This window comes from Alosa alosa, chromosome 2, assembly GCF_017589495.1.
Source record: "Alosa alosa isolate M-15738 ecotype Scorff River chromosome 2, AALO_Geno_1.1, whole genome shotgun sequence".
Classification (NCBI taxonomy): domain Eukaryota; kingdom Metazoa; phylum Chordata; class Actinopteri; order Clupeiformes; family Clupeidae; genus Alosa; species Alosa alosa.
In genome coordinates, this window is record NC_063190.1 from 7,660,352 (window position 1) to 7,675,776 (window position 15,425).

Consider the following 15,425-nt stretch of genomic DNA (forward strand, 5'->3'; position numbering starts at 1 on the left):
CCTGTGTGCCTGTATGTGTGTGTGTGTGTGTTCTGTTTGCGCGGTGAGCAGTCGTGTGTGTGTGTGTGTGTGTGTGTATGTGTGTTTCTCTCTGTGCTCCTCACTCTGAGGTCATTGAGTGGGAATATCACCCCCGCTGCATCCACACCTCTCCCCCCAGGCCTCCCCTCCCCGTCAGCACCAGCACAGCCAGCGCGCCAGACAGCCAGCACACACCACGGCACACGTCTATGGCACTCAGAGACACCATGGCACTCAGAGACACCATGGCATTCAGAGGCAGCAGTAATTAGACCAGATGCAGATCCCTGTTGATTTTGGAAGGTAGAAATAAAGGTGAGGGGGATTTAGCACTCACTACCTACCATCCGTCTCAGGGACTCGCAGCGCCGGGTATTGAGTTGACAATCGCTAGTTTTCCCAAACAGTTCAGCTCTGAAACACTCTAATTAAAATGGATGTTATCTGTGCCGCACAGAGATGATGCTGTCAGGTCTATATTTGTGTCCCTGTCTCTCTGGGCAGTGAGGCTTTGTGGAGGAAATAGTGCTGTCGCAGTGGCTTACTTTTCCGTTTAGTTGTGATGCTCTCATTCTCATCCCAGACAGCTGTCCGTAACCTTCATCCGCCCGCTCAGGCGTATATCGGATTGTGCTCTATTAAATCACATTGATTGTTTGGTCTAGCAGTTTTCACTCATTTGTTAGAGTGGCTGCTGGGACAGATTAACAAAACAAACAAACAATTTTTTTTTTAAAAAGTGTGTTTGGTTGTTTTAAATTGGAATTAGCATTTGAAATGGTCTTTGTAATTAAAGAGTGAAAAAATAGCCATTGTCATGAGAGCAGAGTAGACTAGTTATTCCTCAGTTCCACAGTAGGCACCGTGGAGACCGACAGACACACTCTCACACATACATGCCCTTTTATTCCCTTGCTGCTGATCCAGGAACTCTCCTACAGGGGTGTCACAGAGCAGCAATCATTATCATCAGTGCTCTTATGCACAGTGAGAGGGCCTGCCTCCCCTGCCTTTCTCCATGTCACCATTAGTGTGTGTGTGTGTGTGTGTGTGTGTGTGTGTGTGTGTGTGAGAGAGAGAGAGAGAGTGTATGGGTGTTCGTGCTCATGCATGTCCACAACCCCCATCAGCCTGTTGGCTTAATGTTTTACTAATTTCCTAAAGATGACTAATTGACGCCAGAGCACTCCAGCGCTGGAGAGCCGCTGCACAGGAGAGAGCAGGACTTGCCCCGTGTTATTTCCTGTTTTCAACCAACCGCCAGACCAAACGTGACATACTATTCCTATTTATGTACCAGCATGCATGCTTCATGGTTTAGTTCTTGCGCTGTGGGCTTGTGAAGAGGCCGAACAAAATCGACACCCCCCCCTGTAAAACTTGCTGTATCTTGGAAAGTATTGATCTTACATAAGAGTAATTTTACAGTGTGTCTCCTGGGTAACATAGGTACACTTGGTAATTTTTTCAGAATTTTTTGAGACCTAAGTGCGTGGGCCCTGGTTGAACTGACGTGGAATGACCCTGCTGCTTTTGAAAAGATTGGGCCTCTGAGTTCTGTTTCTGTCCCGCACACAAAATCGTCTACATTCGCTCTGTTCTCAGATTCCTACTCTGTCTCGTCTTTGTCTCACGAGCAGGGTGTAGACTAAACGCCGTAGCTAGATAGATGTCTAATGGCAGCGTTTTGCAGAGATGCCCAGAGTGCAGGGCTGAGTTTAATTACTGCTGAAGTCTGTGTGTTTATGATGTACTGAGAGCTGTTCCTCTTCTGTCACTGTGTGTGTGTGTGTGTGTGTGTGTGTGTGTGTGTGTGTGTGTGTGTCTCTGTTGCTGTTGCGTGTGAGTCATTGGTGGGGATGGCTGACTGTTCAGACTTTATATACTCTCTGACTGAGAGATAAGAGGTTGAAAAAAACTGACAGCAACAAATCTGTGCCATGCCCAACGTGATAGATGATTTATTTACTTTGGGTTGGAGTGTGTTTTTCTAGGATTGCGCGCTTGCAGTTGCTCGCTAGATTGTGTACTGTAGGCTGTGTGTGTGTGTTCAAAACCTGTTAACTGCTCAGATAGATAGATAGATAAATGGATGGATAGATAGATAGATAGATAGATAGATAGATAGATAGATAGGTAGATACATATGCTGCACTAATGTAGTATATCTGTGCATGTTTTTCTGTGAATGCTGTTGTTATGTGTGTTCTTCAACATGTGTTGTTGTGGTTGTGTGTGTGAGTGTGTGAATCATTCACAGTGAATTTTGCTGTGTGAATGTGATTATTTTATCGTGTCCTTGACTGTGTGTGTGTGTGCACGTGTGTGTACGTGTGTATGTGTGTGTGTGTGTGTATGTGTGTGTGTGTGTGTGTGTGTGCGTGTGTGTGTGTGTGTGTGTGTGTGTGTGTGTGTGTGTATTTGCGCTCCTCATCTCTTTATTGAAGGCTTCTTTGTGCGCGGCTTACTGTATCCATCAGTGCTGAGACAGAGGGGGATTGCTGCAGTGCAGGACTCACTGAGCATGTGCCAGCAGGGCAGGCTGGGCTCGCAACAGAGTCCACTCCTTTCCTCTCTTCTCCTCCTCTCTTCTCTCCTCTTCTCTCATCTCCCTTCTGTCCTCCTCTCCTCTCCTTTCCTCTCTTCTCTTCTGTTCTGTTCATCTTTCCTCTGTCCCTCTGCCAACAAAGCCTCTCTCTCTCTCTCTTTCTCTCTCTTTCTTTCCCTCCTCTTCAGCTGTCTCCTCCACCACCAGCTTCTCTTCCTCCCCCTCTCGCAGCATATGGTTTTATTTCTCAAACACGTCCAGTTATGAAGCATCAATTAGGGATACAGAATCCCTCCACTCAGAGTCATTCAAATGCAAAGTGGTCCCGTGCCGTGTCCGACCGCTATAGAGATGAACTGAAGGGAACTGAACACATTGTCTTTATTCAGAGAAAAAGCTCCCCACTTTGAGTGTTTGTATTTTCTTACTTTTGTCTGCAGCTTTGATTTAGTGTTGTCATTTAACAGTTGCAAGCACACACACACACACACACACACACACACACACACACACACACACACACACACATTTATTATAAAATATCTGCTCCTGTCTGTGACTGAGTCTTCTTTTGTCACCACTGCTCTCTCAAACAGCGGTAAGCAGCCCTGATTGTTGCTAAGACACAACAAATAAAGAAAAAACAACAAGCACAGGTTGAATCTGAGCCAGGATGCAGTGCATGCTATGTGCTGCCAATGATGCCACAGTAATAACCCTCAGACAGAACAGGTTGTCTCCCATGTTGGATGTTATGGACTATACCAAACTGATGTTTAACTGCCTAACCCCCCCCAGCGCATGGTGACTGATTTCCTGTGATGTTCACAAAAACATGAACAAATTAATGGGAGGAAGAGGTGTGTGAAGACAGAGCTACTGAGCAGGCTGACGTGTGTGTGTGTGTGTGTGTGTGTGTGTGTTTACGCTGTGATGGGGATGTCATTAAATGTGCTCTCTCTCTCTGTCTCTCTCCCCTCTCAGGACTGCATGCGGCTGAACCAGTACAAGCTCCAAAGTGAGATAGGCAAGGTGAGTGTGTGTTCGGGGTTGGCCATTATTTATGAGGTAGTTGTGCTTGAGAAAGCCCAGCATACCTGTGTGTGTGTGAGTGTGTGTGTGCACACGTCTATGTGCCTGTGTGTGTGCGTGCACTGTCTGTGTGTGTGTGTGTGTGTGTGTGTGTGTGTGTGTGAGACTGAGGGTGGCTATGCCGATGAAGGCTTGATTATCAACCCTGACGATCAGACTGTAGTCTGTGGAGCTGCCGGTGACTGGTAATAAAGCGATGCTAAAGATGCAGTGTGTGTATATGTATATGTTTGTATACACGTGCGTGCATCCGTGCGTGTGTGTGTGTGTGCGTCTGTATGTGTGTGTGATGCTAAAGATGCAGTGTCTGTGTGTGGGAGCGAGATGATCGAGTGTACCACTGCTTCACCAGTCTGTAATCAAACATTAAAACTGTGTGACCAACCGGATGGGCTTTGGTTTTTAGCCCTATTCAGCCTGTAGGCTTATGACCTCAGGGGCTCTCAGGCACTGTGTGTGTGTGTGTGTGTGTGTGTGTGTCTGCTGTGTGCCAGCCGGTCATCCTGTGCATGGCATTTCTCCATTTGTGTCCAATTTTCCATTCAAAATTTGGCTGGTCAGTCATGAGCTTCTGATTCTTATAATGCATGCATCCAGCAAGCTGTCCTCCCTACTCTCACACACAGGAATATAAAGGAAAATATGCAAAAGTCATAATGACTTGCAGAAAATACATCATATGTTATATATATTATTTTCTCTTTCTCATCTCTTTATTATTTTATCTTTCAGGGCTCCTATGGGGTAGTGAAACTAGCCTACAATGAAGACGACGATAAGTATTATGTAAGTCCTTTAAATCATGTATTATCTCTCTTCTGGCTAAACTTAGGCCATTTTTCTTGTCAGGTTTGCGCCCCTGGCATGATCACAGAGGAAGTGGAAGGACGTTGGTTAGAGCTCTTTGATGTAGCGAGGATGATTTTTTTTTTTTAGACACACTGCAAATGAAATTGTGAAGTTGGTTCAGTGATTGGCAGAATGTGGAGGGCTGAAGCGTGAAGGAACAGGAACTGAACATGCTGTCCAGACCGTGTGCTGTTGTTTAGGTCAGCTGTTTACCACATTCGCCTTGGTTACTGACTGCCGGGTCTGTGATGATCCGACAGCTGTGCGGCGCTGGCTGGGTGACTGGCTGGCTCGCCAACTGCGTCTCTGGGCTGTGAAGGCGAGGTGTCTGATAGACCCCTGCTCCTGCTCCTGCTCCTGCTCGGCTCTCCCCCCTCCGCCGGCCTCGTTAAAGAGGAATTATGAGCCACCGGTGGGAGTTGAATGGCCTGATGGAGATCCTTGTTTTTCTCAGGGCAAGTCCAAACGGGTTTGTTTGTTCATTGTGTTCAGTTCAGTTATGTTCTGAGTCAGTGTGTGTTGTGTTATGAGTCAGTGTGTTTTGTGTTGTGAGTCAGTGTGTTTTGTGTTGTGTGTGTGTGTGTGTGTGTGTTTATGGTTGTGTGTGGGGGCGGATAGGTGGGTCTGTTTTTTTCCAGGTCAGGTGTGATGTCAATGCTAAGTGAGATTACATGGTGCACGACGGACCTTGTCTCCTCTGGCTCTGCCGTTTAGCGAGACAGGGAAATGGCCTTTGGACACAAAGCCCTTTTGAGTGCTATTTTCTATTACTGCCTTGCCACTCTCCGCCTCGTCCTCCACTAAAACAGATCTGCCTCAGTCCCTGGAGACCTGCAGAGTGGGAGACGGCCACAGGACAAGAGTGGACAAGAGTGGACAAGAGGCTACTGAATGCTGAAAATGTTTGGATGGAGAAAGACAGACAAAGGTTTGATGTTGCCAGGAAAAGAGACCAGCAGTGGCTGTCCATGATGCTGAATGTAATTTAGGATCCATTTGCAGTGCCACTCCCTCTGCCCCTCTGTCCACTTGTGTGTTCATGCTGCCATTATGGGTAACTTCACAACACACTACTGATAGTGTGATCCCCTAGCCTGACGTAGTCATACTCAATTTTAGCCAGAATTTGAGTCTGATACTGCTCCATTAGGACGTGACTCTGGAGCTCATGCCTCTGCATAGACCTAACCAATCAGAGCAATGAAATAGCCTGAAGTGAATTCTGTAGGAAGAACACCCAAACCATCCTTCTTCTCCACAAAAGCCTTAACATTGTTTTCTATGTTGTTTTGCGCTGTCAATATCTTGTACAACAGACGTGATAGCGAAATCTATATGTTTAGCTTCTAGTGACAGGCTTTTTGTTGCAAACAAAATCAACCGAAGCACACTCAGGTGACATGATAGACGAGGCACCGTTGCTCATCTGTTTATCATTGTTCACAGCCCAACCAACAAACAATTTGATTGGTGCAGTCGGTTCGAACTGCTCTGGTTCGGGCATAGTTGCATCTCAATGGAACAAGTCCAGACCGAACTTCGGGGTTAGGTTTGGGCTGACTTTCCAGGCTAGTGATCCCCTTATTTATAATGGCATTTCATGCATTTCCAATCTTTTTTTTTTATCCCGTAACATTTCAGAACCAGAGTTTTCATATTGACAGGTAAATGGATTTGTTGACCTGTTTAACCTGCATACCAGGCTACCATCTTCAGCACCGATAACTGGGTAGTTTTGAAAAGGGATGAGGCGTAAATGTCACATCCTTCCTTTCCTCACGGCATGTGCCGAGCCCTAACACATGCAGGCGCCCTGTCGCCACACTGTCCCTGCTCTGCCTCTACCCGCCGCCATCCATCTGGGGCTGGAGCTGAGGCCGCGCCATGGTGTATTGATCTGGCTCCATGTGCCTCTGTGCTCAGTCACAGATCACAGATCAGCAGCCCATGCGCACTAACTCATGCACTCAGTCAGCCCCCCATCAGTCCTCCTGCGACTCGCAGGCCACAGTTAGTACTCGGTCAGTAAGCACAGCTACTGTATTAGATGAGGATGAGAAGAGGCTGAGGAAGAAGACTGGACTGGACTGGACAGGACTGGATTGGATTGGATTGGATTGTCTTTAAAGATCCAGGGGGCAAGTTGGTTTGTCAAGTAGCCAGCACAATACACTTGATCAACATAAAAGACAGTTGATCAGGACATAGTATACATATTCAAATGAGGGTATGTGGGAAAGGGGGTTGGTTGATGATTGACGTTTAAAGCCTCTTAATTGAACAATCACATGGATCAAGGAGTCCATGAGTGTGATCTGAGGCAGGGATTACCATAAGGTGGAGTCTGTGATTCCATGCTGATTGGCTGGACACCTTCTGATGGCTGTTCCTGATTGGTTGAAAACTTGCGGGACCTGACTGGTTGGGTGTCAGCACCTCATATTTATCTGTTCCGCTGGTTGGGGCTAGCCTGGAAATCCAGACCCAAATCAAGAGAGATTAAGGGTCTGGCTATGAGTAATGAAAATAGCCCAACTCAAGGGGGTGGCACCAAGCACGCATTTGGGGCTAGTCCACACATACCAAACCAATCTTTTTTTCCTCCGTCTTCCCTGGAACCGTATCAAGAATATTTGCGTCCAAACAGATCCATCTCAACAAGACTCAACATGTTACTTCATATCCCAGCACAAATTAATTTAAACTTACACCGCACTTCCCTAATAACTTCTGACTAGTGTTCTCGCGTCACTGACAGTAGCTAGAATGCATCAAGAAAACAGGGAAAACACTGTTCAGTCCACCAAGTCATGATAAGCTATTGGCGCTGCGCAGCACCGGTTGTGATATTTATCCTACTGAGTGTAATCGTAGGTAATGTCATGTATGAAAACTAGTATTGTTAGGCAATACTATAAGTGCCAAGTCCAGGGCAGCTGAGGTGTGGCGATGACATCATCAATACGCAAGTATGCGGTTTCGCTGTCCAAACGAACTCGCAAGGGCTACGGTTTCAAATTTTTCCGCCCTGGGACCAGGTTTCAAAAAAGTGCGGTTTCGGGCAGTGCGTTTACAGGATTCGTTTGGACGATCGGCCAAGACGATGCAAAACCTCTGCGTTTAACCCAAAAAGCGTCTCCGTGTCTATAGGCGGGGCCTTGAAAATATCACTACACGCAATTGGATAACACTACGACCAATGTTTACTGACTGACTTTGGACTTTGACGTAGCAGCGTTGTAATCGTCTGTTTAGCTCGCCTCTGGCCCGCCTATATCAGATACACCGATGTGATTGGTGCAGCTCGGCTCCAAGGGCATGGGTAATGAGCATCATTACTGATTGCCAGAGTGACTCGCTGAGCAAATTCAAATTGTGCTCTCGCGAGAACTCTGGAGTTCCAGGGCAGTTTGGGGCACTCACAGAAGAACATGCTGTAGGGTGATAAAAAATATGAACAGTTGTGTAAGATATTGTGTAATGTGAGGAAAAATTAGTTCACATCTCCGATACTGAAAATGACTACACTCTGGGGGCATATTCGTGAGCTCCCATGTACATGCCCCCAGAGTGTAGCGCTGTAGCTGCCTGGCTGCATTAGCTGCTGGCTGTAGCAACTTGAGCTACAGTAGGTAAAACCGATTGTTTTCGTTTTTTCTGTACCGACAGTACTCAGTGATGTTGAGAAGCGGAGATCTATGGGAAAACTCATCGGATTTCTCATTTAAGACTAAGATAAATGCTCTTAAGTTGCTCCTTAGTTCTACAACTCTCTGACATAGCTGTTCTATACTACCTTCTATTCCGTGATCCCCAAGCGTATGACTGGAGGCTGGATCTTTAGACGGGTCAGCTAGCTTCTGACCAATGAAAAGAACTTGCTCATCGTTAGTATAGAGTTTACCAAGGACTCTAATAGGAATTCAAAACTGACCTACAAAACGTCATTCACGCGTTGGATGTTAATGCAAAAACTCGAGAATTTATAGCCTACTCTTTGTAAGTCCTACCACACACATGCACACTGGGCACTGGCTAACTCCTTGCAATGTCTTCTCACACGCCCACTCCCGTGTTCATAAGTGGGGGGATTAATGTAATAATTACCAGGTCCTCCTTGCTTATTCCCAGCAGGCCGTGAGTAGTCCTCACCTCCCCTAATGTCTAATGACTTGTTAGTGTCTAAGCTGACTTTAGCAGTTGACTGCAGTGCGCTCTGAGGCGATGGCCTCCACTACGCTCCGCTCCCCCTCTGTAGGAGGTGCTGGGCTGATTCCCCCTCCCCCTCTGTAAAACTGTTCTCTAAAACTGTAGAACAACCCCCAGAAAAGAAAAACACACCCTCTCCTCCCCCATCATCATCAGCTTGCTATAAAGACTTGTACTCCTCTCAACGCTGTAGCCGTTCTTGAGTGTGGATGAAACAAGGTGGAAAGAGTCTTTGAAGTTCGTTTTTGATCGAAGTTCCATTTGATGAATATTTCAAGTTGACTTCACTAGCCATTACGGCGACAGCATTCGCACAGCACCAGAGAAAAAGATCGTTTCTAACGTCGGCCGTACCTATTCACCGGATTGTAATTAAGATGCCAAAAAACCATCAGTGATTATGCACATAAACAGACCCAAAAAAATAGAGTTCGCTTTGTGTTTTTCCTGTACAGGAAAGTAGAGAGCTCAAATTCACCAAACCGCAGTTTCAGCGACATTCAATACGAGACCCACTGTCGACATGTCTCCATTAGACCTGACCAGAGCTTTTGAATGGAGCCTTTTGTTTTGCGAGCCCAAGTGTATTCTGCAGGTGCAGGGGATTAGCATCTTCCTCGAGAGACTAATGACAGGCCGGCGGCCCTTGCACAGCACACAGCTCCCCGCTCCCCCTCAGGTGCTTCACAATCAGCAGGTGGACAACACTCACATGTTGCCCCAGAGAATAAGGATTTGCGCTGGACTTGCAAATAATAATGATCGCACAAGTGACCATTTTGGAGAACGGAGAATTAGTGACATTCTTAATACTGTTGTGGTGGCAAATTTACCCTGGGTGTGGGTATGTATTTTTGATGCATATTTGGACTGAGACATTTGGACCGTCATACATCAACCACTGTCAGTCAATTTCCTTATTTGCCTGTGCAGTCACACACACACACACACACACACACACACACACACACTATCCCACCCCCACCGGAGCTGCAGTGTGAATCTTAAGTGGTGCATTAGGATGGCAAAATGAGTCGGTTGCCACACTTGATTGAGGCTTCTAAAAGCGTTTCCCTGATTAGGCCGCCAAGGCTGCACGTCAGTCAGTAGCTTACGCAACACACTTGAAAAGTTCACTGTGTACAGGCATGCATTTAACATTGCATGGCAAAACAAAATGTTTACTTTATACAAGTGTTCAATTACTTCCGCATTAAAAAGCTAACATATTTTGTGGTGAAAGCAGGCACTGTATGTCATAGGTATAGTGGGCTTTTGAGTAGGATATAGCTGCCCTATCATTGTCATCATTCACTGAGATGTAATATTGGCCTCAAGTGTCCCCTTTTGATGTGATGTATTCGAGGCGACTTACTGTATTGCACAGCAGTGGTGAATGTGCATGTTTCGTTTGCAGGCAATGAAAGTGGTGTCGAAGAAGAAGCTGATGAAACAATGTGGATTCCCCCGTAAGTCTCTAATCTCATCATCATAATGGCTTCATCTGTCTTTGTTTGTGGAATTTCGCTCCTGATATTGTTAATCCACTGTAAATTGAGACAACATTCACTGACTAGAGATGAGTGAAAGAGGTGTCAGATTCAGAGTACAGAAATAGTGGAGAGACAGGATTGTTTAACTAAACTGTGTGTGTGTGTGTGTGTGTTTTCAGGCCGTCCACCTCCCCGAGGCCCAAAAGCAGCTCAGGGGGAGCAGCCCAAAGTTCTAGGCCCCTTGGAGCGGGTTTACCAGGAGATCGCCATCCTCAAGAAACTGGACCACCTCAACATAGTGAAGCTGGTGGAGGTGACTTCAAGGCTTCTCGCTCTCTCTCTCTCTCTTTCTTTCTCTATCTCTATCTATCTCTCTCTCTCTGTCTCTCTCTCTCCCAGCCCCACACTGATTACTGCCAATGAGCTTTTCATCAAGTCAGCTTTTAATATTCATACATTCATACAAAAAAGACAGAAAAAACATCAAAGGATTCTTCGTTTGTGTGTCAGTGCAAAGGCAAAAGCTGCTCTGCGTATGCGGGGCAGGGCGGGGAGGCGGCTACTTGAAGCAGCTTGCGACGTGATGAGTGTGAAACGAGAGGGATGGAGAGATTTGGACTGACTGCGTGAGGGGGGGAAATAAGCCGGTGCTGTAGCCCCCCCCCGGGCTACTGGAGAGGAAGCTTCAATCACTTCAGCATAAATGTAGTAAGCCCATGGAGGTATTATATATAACTGGAGAGAGTGACTAAGCCCCCCCTCCATACAAATGAATGGTGGAGGCTAGGCTAGTAAATCCAGCCAATTCAACGCCATCTTGAACACTGGGGTTCGGATCCAGCGCCAGTCGGCTCTGACCATGCGCCAAGTTACAAAGCTGGAAATGACGATGGACCAGCGCCGATTTTTATTGGATATTCTGTAAAAGAAGAGTCGCCCTCCTGTAAGAGGGTGGCGATAATGCACATAAAGTCCTTGCCTCATAACAAGAAGAAGAAAAAGTTGCTCGGGAACGCGCATGGAGTCCGAGTGGAGTCGCCCTGAAGCGCAACTTAATTTCATTGGATAACAGCAGCTCTAACTAAGAGCGGTCTGCCTGCTGTCCTGCTGCAAATATGCATTCGAACAGGACGTGAAATATCCATAGTCGAACTATAAATAAACTATTAGGTTTTAGTGCCAAGTGTAGATTTTTTTACAGTCTATGATTAGTTTATTTTTTATTTTATTGTTTGCCATTTCATAGCGGGTGCTCTAAACGTATTCTAGCGTTGGCCCATGACCAAATCAAGCCAATAATAGCCAGTAGCCACAAAAATGACTGGAGCCAGAACCCTCAATAGCCACCCTGTTTTGAAAATAATATTGAAGATATTCAATATTATTGAAGATAGTATTGAAGATACGCACAGAGCGGTCAGCCTGGCGGACAATTCGTCCCCAACTCATCTAAAATGTGGTGTCTTTACTTTGAGTTGTACACGCAGATGGTAAAGAAATAGCGGTGAAAGAGAATGTTGTCTGCGGACTCAGCAAAAAACACCTTGGGCTCGCATTACCATCCAAATGAGGCAGCGGTGTCAGAGGCACAGTAGAGCTGCCAGAGCATGCATAGGCGTCCAACATCGTATGATTGCATACTTAACGTAAATCCTAAATTATGTCGGGGTCTGCTATTTACTTAGGCTGGAAAGCACAAGTATTTATTTGAGGTAGGCTTATTGAGGCAGACCTTTATTTCTTACATTGTAAGTTATTGTGAGACATGCGTTTTGTTTGGGCGGCATACCAGGCTATCAAACGATACGATTTTCGGTTTTGGTATGGGATTTAATTTACTTTTTTTTGACTTTTTATTATATAGTTAAATGTTGAGACTGATGGGCATTTAAATCTAGAGGGTATTTGATGATCACTGTAAAAGTTTCGTGTAGTTGAAAAAGTGTTGGAATTTCCAGCTGTTTATTGCGAGACAAGGCCTTTCCTTCATTCATTGAGCGGCGCTGTGCTCTAATGGAAACCTTATTGCATAGCCAAGTAGCCTAAATTGAGTTTTTTTTTTTTTTAATTATGCATGGTTTACTTTTTATTAAATTAAGTAAGCTGGAATACCTGCGGCAATAATTGTGTTTTAAATGTAGTAGCCTAGTACTTCAGCCTCTGGCAAGCTCCAAGGGGGTGACTATAGGTTGAGAGCAGCGTGTTGGAGACCCATGGTGTAGCGAGACAAGGTCTTTATGCAGCTGTTGTGTAATTTATTGTCTTTAATCATGTTTAGGCTATGTTTGTTCGGGACAAACAACAACGAAACAAGATCAATACAATTTTCTTTATTTGTCATATGATGGATAAACAACCATAATATGCACGTCTTCTCATAGGCTCCTCAAAAAAATGCGCACTGAGTAGCGTTTGGCTGTAGCCGCCCGGATAGGTACCAGCCCACCAACATGCACGCATGATGAGCTCGTGCCCAACACGGATTTTAGGTGCATGGAGCTGGTTCCAAATGCTCCATGCAGCGCCATATTTGAACATGGCGTATGCTAACATGCCGAAGCTAATCTGCACGCTCTTGACCCCTTGAGTAAGCAGTGCGGGGGGGGTGTTAAGAAAAGAGAGAGAGAGAAAGAGAGAGAGAGATGACTGCTTTGGCAATACGCATGTCTTATTTGTCATGCCAATAAAGCATTGATTGAATTTTTGAATTTGAATTTGAGAAAGAGAAAGAGAGAAAAGCAAACAAAAACTACAGAGCACGATAAAGAGAGTAAGAATTTGATATGAAATGTGTAAGAACTTCAACATCCTTATTCCTTGTGATATGTTGATTCTTTTTGTTCTTGCTTTAGCACCATGCCAGACTGAGACTTACTAAACTTATTAATTTATGCTGATCAAGACATTCATCTTAGAGTGAACCAAAACATCAGTGATACAGGGATACACAAGTAAAGGACAAAATTAAAGAAATGTACAATACATGTTTTATGTTTTACTGACATTGTCACAGACACTTCTCCAGGGGCAAAATGAGTCCGTAGACAGAAAGATTGCTCTCTCTTTCCCCCTCTCTCTTTCCCCCTCTCTCTTACTTACTTACTCAATCAGTCACACAAAATATATCTTATGATCTAAGTTCCAGTTGGCTAAAGGTGCTAATAGGTGAAACACCTGTGGGCCTCTTGAAAAGAAGATCTGATGACTGTCCACACGGATCAATCCTGCCTTGTGGAAATAAAGCAGTGACCTCCAGGGTCCATTTAGCAGTCATTTCCAGCCTCGGAAATGACCACAGGTTCTCTTCTCGCCTCACAGTAATGGTTAGAGCCTAAGTACAGTAGATGAGAGAGGAATAGAGAGAGTGATAGAGAAAGAGAGAGAAAGAAAGTGCAAGAGAGGGACAGAGAAAATGAGAGAGTGAGGGAGAGAGAAAGAAAAAGTGCAATAGAGAGAGAGAATGAGAGAGAAAGACAGAGGTCTGATAGACTCTGAGACTCTTTTGCACCGCTGGTCTAATGACACTGATGGGGTCAGTGTTAATGGGCCTCTGGGTGCTGCCCCCACCTCCATCTCTCACAGCTCACAAGGCCCTCTCTCTGACCTCCATTAATAAAGCACATCAGTCTCATGAAAGGCCTTGACCTGGTCCAGTGCTCCATACACAGTGGAAGCAGGTGTCATTATACAGTAAGGAAGAGAGTTAGCATGTTTGAAAGCATTCTGGGAACTGTAGTGATTTTCGTGATGTAAATATAAATAATAAAGTGCCAGGAGTAAGTGCAAAGAGGTCAAGATATAGTTCTCCATTAGAAATTATCATCTTTCTTGCAAAATCGGATAACTCACAAGTTTTAAGCCTTTGTCACATAAAAGTCACATTATTTGTAAGACCTTGACATGTATAGTTTGTCCTGGAAGTCTGGGCCTCCATTAAAACACTGGTGCTCAGTTTTAGCACAACATATTTTTAGCTGCTGGCCCCATTTGCACCTTATTAAAAGTCGGATGTCCCTTCGGATCACCCACTTGTGGAGCCTAGTCGAGCGAGTGGAACCGCCTCTCAGCTTGTTGTCAACAGGCACACGATTGACCGCTCTTTTCCCCAAAAGAATCACCTCCTTACACAATGTCATTTGTTGCAGGTTCTTGACGACCCAAGTGAGGACAAACTGCACATGGGTACGTATGCTCTCTTTCTTTTAGCAACAGTTATCTTTGCATTGACATTTATTCATCTGGCAGACACTTGTATCCAAGGCTACTTACAGCAATAGAATAACATTTAAGCTACATAGCTACATCACAGAAAGCTATGGCAGTACTACTGAAATAAATAACAGCTCCCATATAGTGGGATTAATATGAGCACTGTGTCAACAGCTTATTGCAGTTCCTCTGGACTGCAGCCTATAGTGGGGGTGGCTGTGGTCATCGTGATGTTGGTTTAGTCGGCGGAGTGTCTAAATGCTGTAATGGCTACTCCAGGGGGGCTCTTCATGGCTGCTTCAACACTATTAGAGGATTACAGCCACCGTGGAGAGATGAGGTGGCTTTTAATGGCTCAAACACGGATTCATATCTCTCTCTCTCTCTCTCTCTCTCTCTCTCCTCCTCTCTCTCTCTCCCTGCAGTGTTTGAGCTGATGCAGAAGGGGTAAGTATCCTGGTCCTTCTTGATAAATAGTGATGGTAATGTAATGTCCTCCTTCACAAGCATCTGGCCCTCCGCTCTCTCTCCCTCTCATCCTCCTGAGAAGGGATTACATGCATCTGTTTTCATCCATACATTTTTGCTTTTACATTTTTTTCCCCTGTGCCGTGCGATACTTCACTTCCCATTCATTTCTTGCCATTATTTGTAATCAATTTTTATGTTCTTTTTTTTTGCTTGTCCAGAAATGATTGGGTGCAGAGCTTCATTTAATTTTCCCGTTTCGGAGGCGGAAAAAGAAACCTTTGTGTTAGTGAAAGGGCTTTCTGAAATTACAGCGCTGTTGTTGTTTCCATTTGTGGAAAGCCCGATTCTAATGGGCCTTTTTTGTCTCAATGGGAAGGCAGCTTTTTTTTTTTCTCATCGCATGGGTTCAAGCCGGAACCAGGGCCCAGTGGTATTGTTTGGTTTTCCGTCCGATTGAAACCAAAAGCGCTGTTAAAAGAAACTGTGAAAAGAAACCGTTCAATTTCTCCTCCTCTGCATGATAATTGAATGGA

At 45.2% G+C, this 15,425-nt stretch overlaps 1 protein-coding gene across 1 annotated transcript in view; it reads left to right on the forward strand.

Annotated features, from left to right (window-relative positions):
• The window catches only part of camkk1a (calcium/calmodulin-dependent protein kinase kinase 1, alpha a), a 42,499-nt gene that overhangs the window by 1,138 nt on the left and 25,936 nt on the right, over nucleotides 1-15,425 (forward strand). Inside the window, exons 2-7 of the mRNA XM_048230769.1 lie at nucleotides 3,554-3,601; nucleotides 4,394-4,447; nucleotides 10,137-10,188; nucleotides 10,392-10,525; nucleotides 14,358-14,394; nucleotides 14,847-14,868. Of these exons, the coding sequence (XP_048086726.1) occupies nucleotides 3,554-3,601; nucleotides 4,394-4,447; nucleotides 10,137-10,188; nucleotides 10,392-10,525; nucleotides 14,358-14,394; nucleotides 14,847-14,868 (347 nt within the window). The remainder of the gene's footprint in view (nucleotides 1-3,553; nucleotides 3,602-4,393; nucleotides 4,448-10,136; nucleotides 10,189-10,391; nucleotides 10,526-14,357; nucleotides 14,395-14,846; nucleotides 14,869-15,425) is intronic.